Below are 15,158 nucleotides of genomic sequence, written 5' to 3'. Positions count from 1 at the left end.
GCTAGCTAGCTACATGTCTTAACAAAAGACTCCACTATGCAAGTAATCATTTCGGGTGTGTTTGTAAATTCAGTCTAAGTATGCCAGAGCGTAGAATAACTCATTAATTTATGAACGCACAACACCTGTTGAATATGGCTGGTGTCAGTAAATGTCGGCAAAAAAGCGTAATTAAATTGTTGCCAGCAGAACCAGAATCCCAATTGTGTGTCTGAAAGTAAATAGCAAGCTAGCCAATGTTAGCAGTTAGCTTGAGTGCTTGACTGCCATTGTGAGGTCAGAACGCTCGGATCAACCCAACTCATCAGCCAGAGCGTCAAGTGTGCGCTCTGAACGCTCCGAGAGCGAAACAAGATGGGTGGGGCTAAAGCTTAAGAGGGTGTGAACGATGCTGAATGGCTGATGACAAAGAAGAGCTCTTCACTAGGTACCAAAACATTCAAAGGCCATTTTTCTCAAAAGTGAGATTACAAGTTTATCAACTTTCAAAGCATAATTACTTTCCCATTTTTCCCATAAATGCAGTATACGATATACCATTTTGTAGCTCTGTGTCTCTACTTTTATCCAATGCAAAAAACTCAATTTCAAATTTTGCTACATAAGACCGAATCAAGGCGGTCAGTCACAAATGTCTTGAATCAATAAGTATTCAACCCCTTTGTTATGGCAAGCCTAAATAACTGTTCTTGCCATAGGCAAGCCTAATTTGAACTGTTCTTGCCATAATATGGACTTGGTCTTTTACCAAATACGGCTACCTTGTCACAACACAACTGATTGGCTCAAACGCATTAAGAAAGAAAGAAATTCCACAAATTAAGTTTTAACAAGGCACACGTGTTAATTGAAATGCATTCCAGGTGACTACCTCCATGAAGCTGGTTGAGAGAATGCCAAGAGTGTGCAAAGCTGTCATCAAGGCAAAGGGTGGCTATTTGAAGAATCTCAAATATAACATCTATTTTGATTTGTTTAACACTTTTTTGTTTACTACATGATTCCATAATTGTTATTTCATAGTTTTGATGTCTTCACTATTATTCTACAATGTAAAAAAATTTACAAAAATAAACAAATACACTTGAATGAGTAGGTGTGTCCAAACTTTTGACTGGTACTGTATATGTTGAAGTCAGCTCTTACAGGTATATAGTAGATCTCCTCTTCGCCATGCCGCCGTCTCTTCGTGTCTGGACTGGGAATGTTTGGAGGGGTCTGTTTGAAAGCTACAAGTTGGCAGACAATGATTTAATTTCATGAAAATTAGGAATATCATTTTTACAAAGACATTCCTAATATATGATATGCATAAGCTTCCCTTGGCTAGGGCTCTCTTGTGAGAAAAAGCTGTCAATCAGAATGTGACTTGCCCCCTGAATAGATAAAGGATCAATGTGCATCTAAAATAGCACCATATACTCCATATAGCCCTTATATATAATGCCCTTGGGCTCTCATCAAAAGTAGTGCTCTATATTGGGATATAGGGTGCCATTTCAGACACAACCCAAAAAAACTACCAAAGATATTGTAAAGGTGCAGAGAGAGAGAGAGAGAGAGAGAAAGGGGCGACTCACTGCGCTTGTGGGCGTTGTTGTCATTCTCGGACACGCTGTCACTCAGGGCGTGCTTCTCTCGGAAGTGGTTTTCGTCTGCCTTGCGATCTCGCCCTGGACATGCACATATCCGCCCTTCAAATGACCTTCGTCCCAGCACCTGACCGCTAATTATGACATGGGCAATTCCACAGTAACGGAAATGCGCTGAGACTCAGAGTTTTCACTTAAAATGCATGCCAAAGAAAAACCATTGATTTCAAAGTTTAACAAACCATATGCACAATGACTACTTTTAAAAATGTACACTGACATTTTTTGCAAAAACAAATTTACTGGAAGAACTGTGCAGATGCAAAATTTGGTAACAGAATTTCAGTAAAATCTCGTGCTTATCAAATCGCATAATAAGTTGCAGGGACTGATTCCCCTTTTTCAATAATAGTGGTTAACATGATTTTTGAATGACTACCCCATTAATGTACCCCACACATACAATTATCTGTGAGGTCCCTCAATCGAGTAGTGAATTTCAAGCACAGATTCAACCACCTTCATCGCTGGGACTGCCTGTGTCTGCGACGGCGGTGATAACTCAAACTACACTGACTCCAGTAGCGGCTTCTTCGTCGAGTTCGGCTCCTTTCCCTCTCTCTGGATCTGACGGGGCACTGCCTGCTGTGGGAGGTCTGGACCTATCGCAGGGAGCAGCGAGCGTACACTCTCCTGCTTCTCGTGGGCCCGTGAAAGGCTCAACAAATTGTGTGAGGGGTGGGACTGAGCGGATTTCTAAATTCCCTTCTCCGGCCGTTGAATTGGGCAGTTCAACGGTGAGAAATGTCACACTACCTGGAGCAAAAACGTTGTGCTATCCAGGAGCACGAGTACAGCACATCAATAAGGTGCTCTAAAACATTTTAAACCAGCATCTGGAAATCGAGTCTATCATAGTTCATGTGGGATTCAATGATATTATGAATGGCAGCTCAGAACAGCTGATGATTATTTTAAATAACTAATTGAGTTTCTACTTGACACCAACAAATGCCCCATAATATCTGGCCCTCTGTCCTGAACGGTTCAGAAGACTTTTAGCCCTCCATAACCGGCAACGAGACTTTTGCAGCTCTGTGGGTGTAACATTTATTGACAATTTTGATATCTTCTGGAAACAAAGCTTGTATTATAAGTAGGATGGGATCCACCCAAATCATTTGGGTTCCTGGATCCTTTCACTAGCATTATAAGGCTACGTTGAGACAATGACTTATCAATGACCCAAGTCCAGCTCATTTAATCCCTACCATTGTGTCGCTGAGTTGTCATAATGCTTCAGCAAATGTACATTATCCCAGTGGCGCTGGAAGACACAATGTAAGTAACCTAGTTTATGTCCCTCTTCCTGCCCTGAATGCCTCTGCTGATCCTACAGCTATTGTATGCAGTAATCATGTGACTATGAACCGGAGTTATACTGTTAGCACTGAGGTGGTGTGCCCTAGTAGGAAGTCCACTGTGTGCAGCTCACCCTGCACTAACGTCAATAATCTAAGCATGTCTACCTCTACTAAGCTTCCCAGTAAAGCAATATAAACAATCAAGCATCCCAGAAATGTGCTAAAAATAGGTTCATGAAATCAATAATTTGCTAGTAACAGATGAAATTCTCTGAAACTCACTTAGATAATACCTATGATGATACAGTGGTAGCAATACATGGTTATGATATCTACAGAAAAGACAGAAATGCCAAAGGTGGAGGTGTAGCCGTTTATAATTCAGAACCACATTCCTGTAAATCTTAGAGAGGATCTCATGTTAAATATTGTTGAAGTAATATGGCTACAGGGTCATCTGTCTCACCTAAAGCCCATTTGATGGGAAGCTGCTATAGACCACCGAGTGCTAAAAGTCAGTATCTGGAAACGTGTAAAATGTTTGATAATGTATGTGATATCAATTGAGAGGTATATTTTCTGGGTAATTTAAATATTGACTGGCTTTCATCAGGCTGCCCACTCAAGAGAAAGCTTCAAACTGTAATTAATGCCTGCAACCTGGTTCAGGTTATCAGTCAACCTACCAGGTTAGTTACAAACAGCACAGGAATGAAATCATCAACATGTATTGATCACATCTTTACTAATGCTGCAAACAAAAGCAGTATCCAAATCCATCGGATGTAGTGATCACAATATAGCCATATCTAGGAAAACCAAAGTTCCAAAGGCTGGGCCTAATATAGTGTATAAGAGGTCATACAATACGTTTTGTAGTGATTCCTATGTTGTTGATGTAAATAATATTTGTTGGTCCGTGGTGTGTAATGAGAAGCAACCAGACGCTGCACTTGACACATTTATGAAATTGCTTATCCCAGTTACTAATAAGCATGTACCTATTAAGAAAATGACTGTAAAAGCTGTTAAATCCCCGTGAATTGAACAATTGTATGGTTGAGAGGGATGAGGCAAAAGAAAATGGCAAATAAGTCTGGCTGCACAACCGATTGGCAAACGTACTGCAGATTGAGAAATCATGTGACTAAACTGAATAAAAAGAAGAAGAAACTATGCTATAAAACAAAGATAAATGACATAAAGAATGATAGTAAAAAGCTTTGGAGCACCTTAAATGAAATGTTGGGCAAAAAGGCAAACTCCACTCCATCATTCATTCAATCAGATGGCTCATTCATCACAAAACCCACTAATATTGCCAATTACTTTAACTATTTTTCATTGGCACGATTAGCTAATTTTGGCATGACATGCCATTAACAAATGCGGATACTAAACATTCAAGTATTTCTTGCATTGTAATTTTGAATTCAGTAAAGTGATTGTGGAAGAGGTGAAAAAAGTATTGTTGTCTATCAACAATGACAAGCCACCGGGGTCAGACAACTTGGATGGGAAATTACTGAGGATAATAGAGGACGATGTTGCCACTCCTATTTGCCATATCTTCAATTTAAGCCTACTAGAAAGTGTGTGCCCTCAGGCCTGGAGGGAAGCAAAAGTCATTCCCCTACCTAAGAATAGAAAAGCCCCCTTTACTGGCTCAAATAGCTGACCAATCAGCCTGTTCACAACCCTTTGTAAACTTTTGGGAAAAATTGTGTTTGACCAGATACAATGCTATTTTACAGTAAACAAACTGAAAACAGGCTTTCAGCATGCTTATAGGGAAGGACATTCAACAAGCACAGCTCTTACACAAATGACTGATGATTGGCTGAGAGAAATGTATAATAATACGATTGTGGGGGCTGTTTTGTTAGACTTCAGTGCGGCTTTTGATATTATCGATCATAGTCTACTGCTGGGAAAACGTACAATAAAGAGTTACCTGTCTAACAGAACACAGGGGTTGTTCTTTAATGGAAGCCTATCCAACATACTCCAGGTAGAATCAGGAATTCCACAGGGTAGCTGTCCTTACTTTTTTCAGTCTTTACTAACGACAGTGTGGATAACTCAACACTATACACACTACTACAGCAACTGAAATTACTGCAACACTTAACAAAGAGCTGCAGTTAGTTTCAGAATGGGTGGCAAGGAATAAATTAGTCCTAAATATTTCAAAAACTAAAAGCTTTGTATTTGGGACAAATCATTCACTAAACCCTAAACCTCAACTAAATCTTGTAATGAATAATGTAGAAATTGAGCAAGTTTAGGTGACTAAACTGCTTGGAGGAACCTTGGATTGTAAACTGTCATGGTCAAAACATATTGATACAACAGTAGCTAAGATGGGGAGATGTCTGTCCATAATAAAGCGCTGCTCTGCCTTCTTAACAACTATCAACAAGGCAGGTCCTACAGGCCCTAGTTTTGTCGCACCTGGACTACTGTTCAGTCGTGTGGTCAGGTGCCACAAAGAGGGACTTAGGAACATTGCAATTGGCTCAGAACAGGGCAGCACGGTTGGCCCTTAGATGTACACAGAGTGCTAACATTAATAATATGCATGTCAATCTCTCCTGGCTCAAAGTGGAGGAGAGATTGACTTCATCACTACTTGTATTTGTGAGAGGTATTGACATGTTGAATGCACCGAGCTGTCTGTTTGAACTACTGGCACACAGCTCAGACACCCATTCATACCCCACAAGACATGCCACCAGAGGTCTCTTCACAGTCCCCAAGTCCAGAACAGACTATGGGAGGTGCACAGTACTACATAGAGCCATGACTACATGGAACTCTATTCCACATCAAGTAACTCATGCAAGCAGTAAAATTAGATAAAGAAAACATAAAAATACAACTTATGGAACAGTGGGGACTGTGAAGCAACACAAACATAGGCACAGACACATACATACAAATACACAATAACATACTGTAGCGTTTTCTGTGCCGGGTTCTTTGTAAGGCGGGGTTTACACATAGAGCCACACAACACAAGTCCAAGTAAAGGGTTAAACCTGTTTATTATTATCAGGCTTTGGCAGTGTTCTTGATATATAAAACCAAAAACAAACAAAGTGAACACTTCGCTATCAGTGGAAGGTCCTCCAAGCTTTTTCTTTGGTGGTTCAAGCCTTGTTGTAATCATATTTTCCTTTCTTCTTTAAAACCTCCTTCTCCACCGTACGCTGTGTCTCTCCAATACCCTCCTACTCCTTCACCTGCCGGGGTCCAAAAAAGACAAAGAAAGAAACCCAGGGTGCATTTAAATAGAGAAACTGATTGGTTTCACCTGTCTGCAGTTTGGCTCTGATTACAACCGGAGACAGGTGTGGCTGTTCTGGCACAGTCTAGAAGTTTCCACTGAGCTGTCCGTGGCACTTCCTATGGGGAATACTTCGCATTGCTGTCCGTGGTCCTGGCAGCCAAAAAACAAAGAAACCTTGCAGGCACATAACGTCCATCCACAACACAACCCCTGAAACCGCTACATACCTTCCCCCTCAGCGTTGACCCTGTGGTCAGAGCGGTCGAAGAAAACATGGCATGCATACGAGACATGGCATCAGCATTACCATGTAGTGGTAATAGTGGAAAGACTGGAGGCTGAGGAACCAACGGATGATCTGGGCGTTAGTGTCTTTATTCTGCTTCATCCAGAGCTCATTTAATCGCCAAACACTCATTTTCCACTGTTGCATATTTGCTTTCACAGGGAATCAACTTACGGCTAATGTACAGCACCGGATGTTCCTCTCCATTAATTTCCTGCAAGAGTACAGCTCCAATTCCAGTGTCCGATGCATCTGTCTGTACAATCAGAGGCTTCGAGAAATCCGACGAATACAACACAGGTAACCGTTTTCAGTTTTTGAAATGCCTCTTCGGCCGCAGGGTTCCACTGTACCATGGCAGGTTGGGCATTCTGGGTCAGGTCACACAGGGGTCCTGAAAATTCTGGATGAAGCGTCTGTAATAACTGGTTATTCCCAGGAAAGCATTTACCGGTTTCTTATTTACTGGTCGAGGCCAGTTCCTGATCGCAGCGACCTTCTTCTCTTGTGGTTTGATCAACCCTTGCCCTATGGAATAGCCCAGATACTTTGCTTCACTTACCTCCAGCGTGCATTTCTTTGGGTTGGCCGTGAGTCCTGCTTGCCGAAGGGCGTCGATGACCGCTGTTAATCGGATTAGGTGCTCCTCCCAAGTGTGGCTGTGGATTATCACATTGTCCAGATATGCTGCAGTTTAGGATTGATGAGTGCGCAGAATGCTGTCCATCAGCCTTTGGAACGTGGCTGGGGCTCCATAAAGTCCAAAGGGCAGTCGCACATATTGGAACAGGCCGTCTGGAGTAGAGAATGCAGTCTTCTCACGAGCTGCAGGGGTCAGAAGAACCTGCCAATACCCCTTGGTTAGGTCAAGTGTACTAATAAACTGTGCATCTCCCAGTCTTTCTATCATCTCATCTATTCTCGGCATGGGATAAGCATCAAATTCTGAAATGTCATTCAACTTACGGAAGTCATTTCAGAATCGTACTGTACCATCTGGTTTCAACACCAAGACTATCGGGCTGAACCACGCACTGTGTGATTCTTCAATGACTTCCAGCTCCAACATCTTCCTCACTTCTTCTTTTATTGCCGCTCTCTTCAGCTCTGGCACCCGATAAGGTTTTTGATGGACCCATATCCCCGGAGGCATAATGATGTCATGTTGGATGTGATGGGTGTGTCCTGGTAAGGAAGAAAACACATCTCTATTTTTCATAACCAACTCACGGTACTCCTGGATCTGGGAAGGCGAAACATCTCCATGGGCAATCTCTTCCAGCAGGTTCTCTGAAGAAGAGGAAGTGTTCGAAAATACTGAAGTCTGTATTCTTGTCCCCCCCACAGTGCTTCTTGACTTACCCACTTTTTTTAACAGGTTAACATGACACACCTGTGCAGGCTTCCTTCTCCCTGGCTGACGGATGAGGTAGTTCACAGGCCCCATTTTCTGCAACACCTCATAGGGACCCCACCATGTGGCCAGGAATTTACATTCCGTCGTGGGTACAAACACCATAACCCGATCCCCTGGGGCGAATTCTCAGGGTTGAGCGAGACGATTATACACTCGACTCTGGGCTTCTTGTGCCTGCTGTAAATGTTCCTTCACAATGGGCATTACACTGTTTATGCATTCTCTCATTTCTTCCATGTGTTCTATGACAGTGTTGTGGGGGCTGGGCTGTTGTTCCCTGGACCTGTAGGAAAACAATAGCTCAAATGGTGAAAAACCAGTGGAGGCCTGGGATACCTCTCTTATGGCAAACATAGAAAATGGCAGCAGCTGATCCTAGTTTCGCCCATCCCGCTCCATGGTCTGTCTGAGCACAGATTTCAGGGTTTTATTAAATATCTTGACTAGGCCGTCGATCTGGGGGTGATATACAGAAGTGCGCAGTTGATGATTTGAATCAATTTACATAAATCTTTCATCACCTTGGACATGAACACCGTGCCTTGGTCCGTCAGGATTTCTCGGGGTAAACTTACCCGGGAGAACATCTGTAGCAGCTCTCTGGCGATGCTCTTGGTGTTGGCACTACGCAGGGGAATGGCCTCGGGATACCTGGTGGCATAATCTACCACAACCAGTATATGTTGAAAGCCTTTCGCAGACCGTGGTAATGGTCCATTTAAAATATAGCAATTCTATCGAATGGCGTGTCCATCACTGGCAACGGGATTAATGGATTTCGAAAATCAGGAAGGGGAGAGGTTCTCTGACAGTCAGGACACCCCTGGCAATACCTTACCACATCCGCATACAACCTCAGCACTGTTCGCCGAAACAGGGTTGGAACCAACAGCTGCTCCACTGTGACATCATTGGACTTCGTGACCTGGTATAAGAGATTATTTGTCATGGAACATTTTTGAAAAGTGAGTACATTAGCAGGATTTATAGGTATACCATATATTACCTTGACATTCTGTCTTACGTTCTGTAGTGTGGGGTCTTCCAGCTGAGCAGTACCAAACTTTCCCCCATATTGTGTTAACTCAGGAGGACAAATCTCGTTGGCATAAGAATTTCCATGCCCTTTGCCCTGCTCTTCCAGTTCCTCCTCTTCCCCCGTTTCTGGACCATTTATCCCCACTGGGTTTCCTGTCTCTTTGTCATTTTCTTCCCCTTCTTCTCCCAGGAGAACGCAAGTGTTGGCTACGGGAGTCGGGCAGGTAAGTACCAATTTGTTCATTTTACTTTCATAGGACCGCAAGGTCTTTGGTAGCGGTTTCATTTTCTTTTCACTGGAAAATGTAAATGGTACCTGGCATGCCATATTACCTTCTCCTTTGTCCTGTAGTCCTTTCCACAATTCTTGAAACCAGTCGAAACCCAGTAGCACGGGATATGGTAGATTTTCAATCAACCCTAGGTTACCTCTGAACCGCTCTCTGGTGGTGTTAATCTCTACATCTGCAGTTGGATACGTTTTGGTGTCCCCGTGTACACAGGTGATGTCCATGGTTGGAGCTGTAGTCCTCTGTGGCTGGATTAGTAGTGAAGCATGATGAGTGAGACCAGGCTCCCGGAGTCTAGAAGAGCATCTACTTCTTTCCCTTGTACCTGTACCTGACTGAGGTGCGGTGGGTGGCGGTGGGCTTGGACATGGCCAGAAATGACGTGGCAGTAGTGTAGATTGGAAATGTCAACCTGCATGAGTTCCTCCTTTTTGGGACAGTTCCATGCGATGTGTCCTGTTTCGCCACAGCGGTAGCACTCCCGGGTGTCGGTATCAACCCCTCTATTCCTCGTCTTTGCTTCAGATTGGAAAACATGGTCCTGGCGCCCACGTTCCCCATCCGCCCTTTGGATTCTTTCTTTCCAAACCCGGTGTGGCTGCAGTTGGGATGTTTTTCTTCCTCCTTCTTTGAGGCTTCCCTTTTCATGGGTGGTTCTGTCCAGACGGCTGGGTTTTAGCAGTTCGTCAGTTGCTCGACATCTCTCAATGAGGTCCACCACTCCGTCCGCTGTGGTGGGACTGCCCTGGCTGACAACCTTCTTTAGCTCGTAAGGTAAGCCCTGGATGTAGTGGTCAATCACTATTATTTTCATGATGGCCCCAGTACTGAGGATTGCGGGCTCCAGAAATTGTTTTGCTAGGTGGACCAGGTCAAACATCTGTGACCTGGGTGCCTTCTGGGGTTGATATGTCCAAGTATGGAACCTCTGTGCCCTCAAAGAGACAGTGACTCCCAACCGTGCTAATATTTCCTTCTTCAGTGTGTCATAGTCATTAGCTTCTGTTGCTTCCAGATCAGACCACGCCTGTTGTGCTTCCCCACAAAGAAATGGAGCCAGTATTCCTGCCCACATTATCTGTGGCCATGCCTCTCGTTCTGCCGTGTGCTCAGATGTCTTTAGGAAAGCCTCAACGTCATCATTTTGGGGTAATCTTCTGCAGATACCGAGTGGCCATGATGGGTAGGGTCTGTTGAGCAATTTTCACCATGTCCATATTCATCTGCAGTTGACACTTCCTTTGCTCCTCCAATAACAAGCGATTGGTTTCCGCTTGCTGCCAATTTGGTTCTTGTTGCATGTTATTGAAAGTGACTAATTGCTTCAACAGATCTTCCATGATTGTTTGCCCTTAAAACAAAAAATAACTAAATCAACTTTTTTTTAAATAATAGATACAAATGCAAATACAATGCCTTGCAATGAAGGGACCGATTGGTAGATGTGACATAAAAAAAGAAAAAGCAGATTCTGGATATATCCCTTCGAGCATGGTGAAGTTATTAATTAGGCTTTGGATGGTGTATCAATACACCCAGTCACTACAAAGATACAGGTTTACTTCCTAACTCAGTTGCCGGGAGAGGAAGGGAACTGCTCAGGGATTTCACCATGGAGGCCAATGGTGATTTTAAAACAGTTACAGTTTAATGGTTGTGATATGAGAAAACAGAGTATGGATCAACAACGTTGTAGTTACTCCACAATACCAACCTAAATGACAGAGTGAAAAGAGGAAGCCTGTGCAGAAAACCAAATATTCCTTGGAAAAGAGACCCTTAAACCCTGACTTGGACTACACACCTTCTCCACTGAATAACAGGCTAGTGATTGCTTTGCAACACTTGCAGTTAGCCACTGATTCCTTCCAAACCACTCACATTGTTGAATTTGTGATTTCCAACTTGTTGTGTTATGTCCAATACGTTTTATCTATAATTGACAAAGATTTAAAAATATTTGCCAGTAGATTGTCGACATAATTCATGATGATGACCGCTTGTCTAGCTTGCTAGCTAAGATTTTGAAAGTATGATGTTGACATGATCAGTCCAATCAAAGCTACGGTAGATATAATGTGATTTAACATTTTATCAGTGGCCAATGACCTTGAGCCTTCTTGGAAGGGCACTTCTAATGTAAATCTATGGCTGCACCCAAGGGGCTTGAATTTTCTAGCTCTCCCTGTAGATTTTGTGGTGACGTAGTGTCCCCATGAGCGACAGATCTCTGAGCCAATCAATGCGCAACTACAGAACATTACCAACCCCTACGCTCTGTATTTTCCGCTGGCTGCCCCACCATCACAGAAAGCACTGAGCTGGGCTGAAAGACCTGCATTTTGGAGCTGCCTTACTCAAGAAAGCGAAAAAGCGACCATGTTTGATTGCGGCTTTATTAACGCAATGTTATTGTTTTACATTGTTTGCAAACTGATATGTGACACGTATTAATGCCAAAATAACATGCAAAACATACAACAAAAAGCTAAACAGGTAGCTGCCCCACCTACCCTGAATGACGGTCGCCACTGAGTGGCCTAGTTACAGTTTTGACTTACAGTACCAGTCAAAAGTTTGGACACACATACTCATTCAAGGGTTTTTCTTTATCTTTACTATTTTCTACATTGTAGAGTAATAGTGAAGGCATCAAAACTATGAAATAACACATATGGAATAATGTAGTAACCAAAAGTGTCAAACAAATCCAAATATATTTTAGATTTTTTGATTCTTCAAAGTAGCCACGGTTTTCCTTGATGACAGCTTTGCACACTCTTGGCATTCTCTCATCCAGCTTCATGAGGTAGTCACCTGGAATGCATTTCAATTAACAGGTGTGCTTTGTTAAAAGTGAATTTGTGGAATTTATTTCCTTCTTCATGCGTTTGAGCCAATCAGTTGTGTTGTGACAAGGTAGTGGTGGTATACAGACGATAGCCCTATTTGGTAAAATACCAAGTCCATATTATGGCAAGAACAGCTCAAATGAGCAAAGAGAAATGACAGTCCATCATTACTTTAAGACATGAAGGTCAGTCAATCCGGAAAATGTCTTCAAGTGCAGTCCCAAAAACCATCAAGCGCTATGATGAAACTGGCTCTCATGAGGACCGGCACAGGAAAGGAAGACCCAGAGTTACCTCTGCTGCAGAGTATAAGTTCATTAAAGTTACCAGCCTCAGGAATTCCACCCCTAATAAATGCTTCACAGAGTTCAAGTAACAGACACATCTCAACATCAACTTTTCAGAGGAGACTGTGTGAATCAGGCCTTCATGGTCGAATTGCTGCAAGGAAACCACTACTAAAGGACACCAATAATAATAAGAAGAGACTTGCTTGGGCCAAGAAACATGAGCAATGACATTAGACCAGTGCAAATCTGTCCTTTGGTCTGGAGTCTAAATTGGCGATTTTTGGTTCCAACCGCCATGTCTTCGTGAGATGCAGAGTAGGTGAACGGATGACCTCTACATGTGTAGTTCCCACCATGAAGCATGGAGGAGGAGGTGTGATGGTGCGTTGCTGGTGATAGTCTGTGATTTATTTAGAATTCAAGGCACACTTAACCAGCATGGCTACCACAGCATTCTGCAGCGATTCGCCATCCCATCTGGTTTGGGCTTAGTGAGACTATCATTTGCTTTTTAACAGGACAATGACCCAACACACCTCCAGGCTGTGTAAGGTCTATTTTACTAAGAAGGAGAGTGATGGAGTGCTGCATCAGATGACCTGGCCTCCACAATCACCCGACCTCTAACCAATTGAGATGGTTTGGGATGAGCTGGACCGCAGAGTGAAAGAAAAGTAGGCAACAAGTGCTCAGCATATGTGGGAACTCCTTCAAGACTGTTGGAAAAGCATTCCAGGTGAAGCTGCTTGAGAGAATGCCAAGAGTGTACAAAGCTGTCATCAAGGCAAAGGGTGGCTGCTTTGAAGAATCTAAAATATAACATATTTAGATTTTTTAAAAACTTTTTTGGTTACTACATGATTCCATATGTGTTATTTCATTGTTTTGATGTCTTCACTATTATTCTACTAGGTTAAAAATTGTAAAAATAAAAACCCTTGAATGAACAGCCTGGAGGTGTGTTGGGTAATTGTTCTGTTGAAAACCAAATTATAGTCCACTAAGCCTCACAAAGACACAGCGGTTGGAACCAAACATCTCTGATTTGGACTCCAGACCAAAGCACAAATTCCCACTGGTCTAATGTCCATTGCTCGTGTTTCTTGGCCCAAGCAAGTCTCTTCTTCTTATTGGTGTCCTTTAGTAGTGGTTTCTTTGCAGAAATTCGACCATGTAGGACTGATTCACACAGTCTCCTCTGAACAGTTGATGTTGAGATGTGTCTGTTACTTGAACTCTGTGAAGCATTTATTAGGGGTGAAATTCCTGAGGCTGGTAACTCTAATGAACTTATCTTCTGCAGCAGAGGTAACTCTGGGTCTTCCATTCCTGTGGCGGTCCTCATGAGAGCCAGTTTCATCATAGCGCTTGATGGTTTTTGCGACTGCACTTGAAGAAACTTTCGAAGTTCTTGAAATGTTCCGTATTGACTTATCTTCATGTCTTAAAGTAATGTGGACTGTTGTTTCTCTTTGCTTATTTGAGCTGTTCTTGCCATAATATGGATTTGGTCTTTTTACCAAAGAGGGCTATCTTCTGTATAACCCCCTACCTTGTCACAACACAACTGATTGGCTCAAGCACATTAAGAAGGAAGGAAATTCCACAAATTAACTATATGTCACGATCGTCTGGGTAAGGAGTAGACCAATACGCAGCGTGTTGAGCGAGCATGATTGACTTTATTATACTAACGCACAAAAACCAAAACAATAGACGACTCGTGAAGTCCACAGTAACAATGACCGTAAAGGAACAAAAACCCACAACACCCAAGGGAAAACATACAGTTCAAATAAGGCTCCCAATCAGAGACAACCCACAACAGCTGACACTCATTGCCTCTGACTGGGAGCCACTTTGGCCAACATAGACATAGAACAACATAGAATGAACACACCCTGGCTCAACATAATGAGTCCCAGAGCCAGGGTGTGACAGTACCCCCCCCTAAAGGCGCGGACTGCGACCGCGCCTCAACTAAAGCAAAACAGGGGAGGGCTGGGCGGGCATACCTCCTCGGCGGCGGCTCCGGCTCCGGGCTTGCCCACCACCCTCCAACAACCCCCCCATAGCGCCCCTGGTCCGGTCTGGCCCCGCTGGCTGGAGCTGGACTGGACGTAGCAGGAGTGGTAGGCTTCAGCTCCTTAGTGGAGCAGTAGAGCGGTACCTGAATTGGCACCGATGACCCAGGCACGGGTTGTGCCGGACTGACGACTCGCACCCCTGGCTTGGTGCGAGTGGCAGGAACGGGCCGGGCCGGGCTGGCGACGCGCACCGTAGACTTGGTGCGAGTGGCAGGAACAGGCCGGGCAGGGCTGGCGACGCACACTGTAGGCTTGGTGCGTGGAGCAGGAACAGGCCGGGCTGGGCTGGCGACGCACACCGTAGGTTTGGTGCGTGGAGCAGGGACAGGCCGGGCTGGGCTGTCGACGCACACCGTAGGCTTGGTGCGTGGAGCAGGAACAGGCCGGGTAGGGCTGGCGACGCACACCGTAGGCTTGGTGCGTGGAGCAGGGACAGGCCGGACAGGGCTGGCGACGCACACCGTAGGCTTGGTGCGTGGAGCAGGAACAGGCCGGGCTGGGCTGTCGACGCACACCGTAGGCTTGGTGCGTGGAGCAGGAACAGGCCGGGCTGGGCTGTCGACGCACACAGTAGGCTTGGTGCGTGGAGCAGGGACAGGCCGGGCAGGGCTGACGACGCACACCGTAGGCTTGGTGCGTGGAGCAGGGAC

General features: G+C 44.2%; 1 protein-coding gene across 1 annotated transcript in view; it reads right to left on the bottom strand.

Annotated features, from left to right (window-relative positions):
* Positions 1–15,158, bottom strand: part of LOC311149965 (tumor protein p73-like) — a gene marked incomplete at its 5' end in the record, with an annotated part of 68,627 nt that overhangs the window by 22,825 nt on the left and 30,644 nt on the right. The window contains 2 exons of the mRNA XM_084187182.1: positions 1,147–1,229; positions 1,581–1,726. Of these exons, the coding sequence (XP_084043308.1) occupies positions 1,147–1,229; positions 1,581–1,726 (229 nt within the window). The remainder of the gene's footprint in view (positions 1–1,146; positions 1,230–1,580; positions 1,727–15,158) is intronic.

Source organism: Coregonus lavaretus, assembly GCF_964263955.1.
Source record: "Coregonus lavaretus genome assembly, chromosome: 22".
NCBI classification, from domain to species: domain Eukaryota; kingdom Metazoa; phylum Chordata; class Actinopteri; order Salmoniformes; family Salmonidae; genus Coregonus; species Coregonus lavaretus.
The sequence above is the reverse complement of the archived record's forward strand: the minus strand, read 5'-3'. Positions and strand labels throughout refer to the sequence as shown.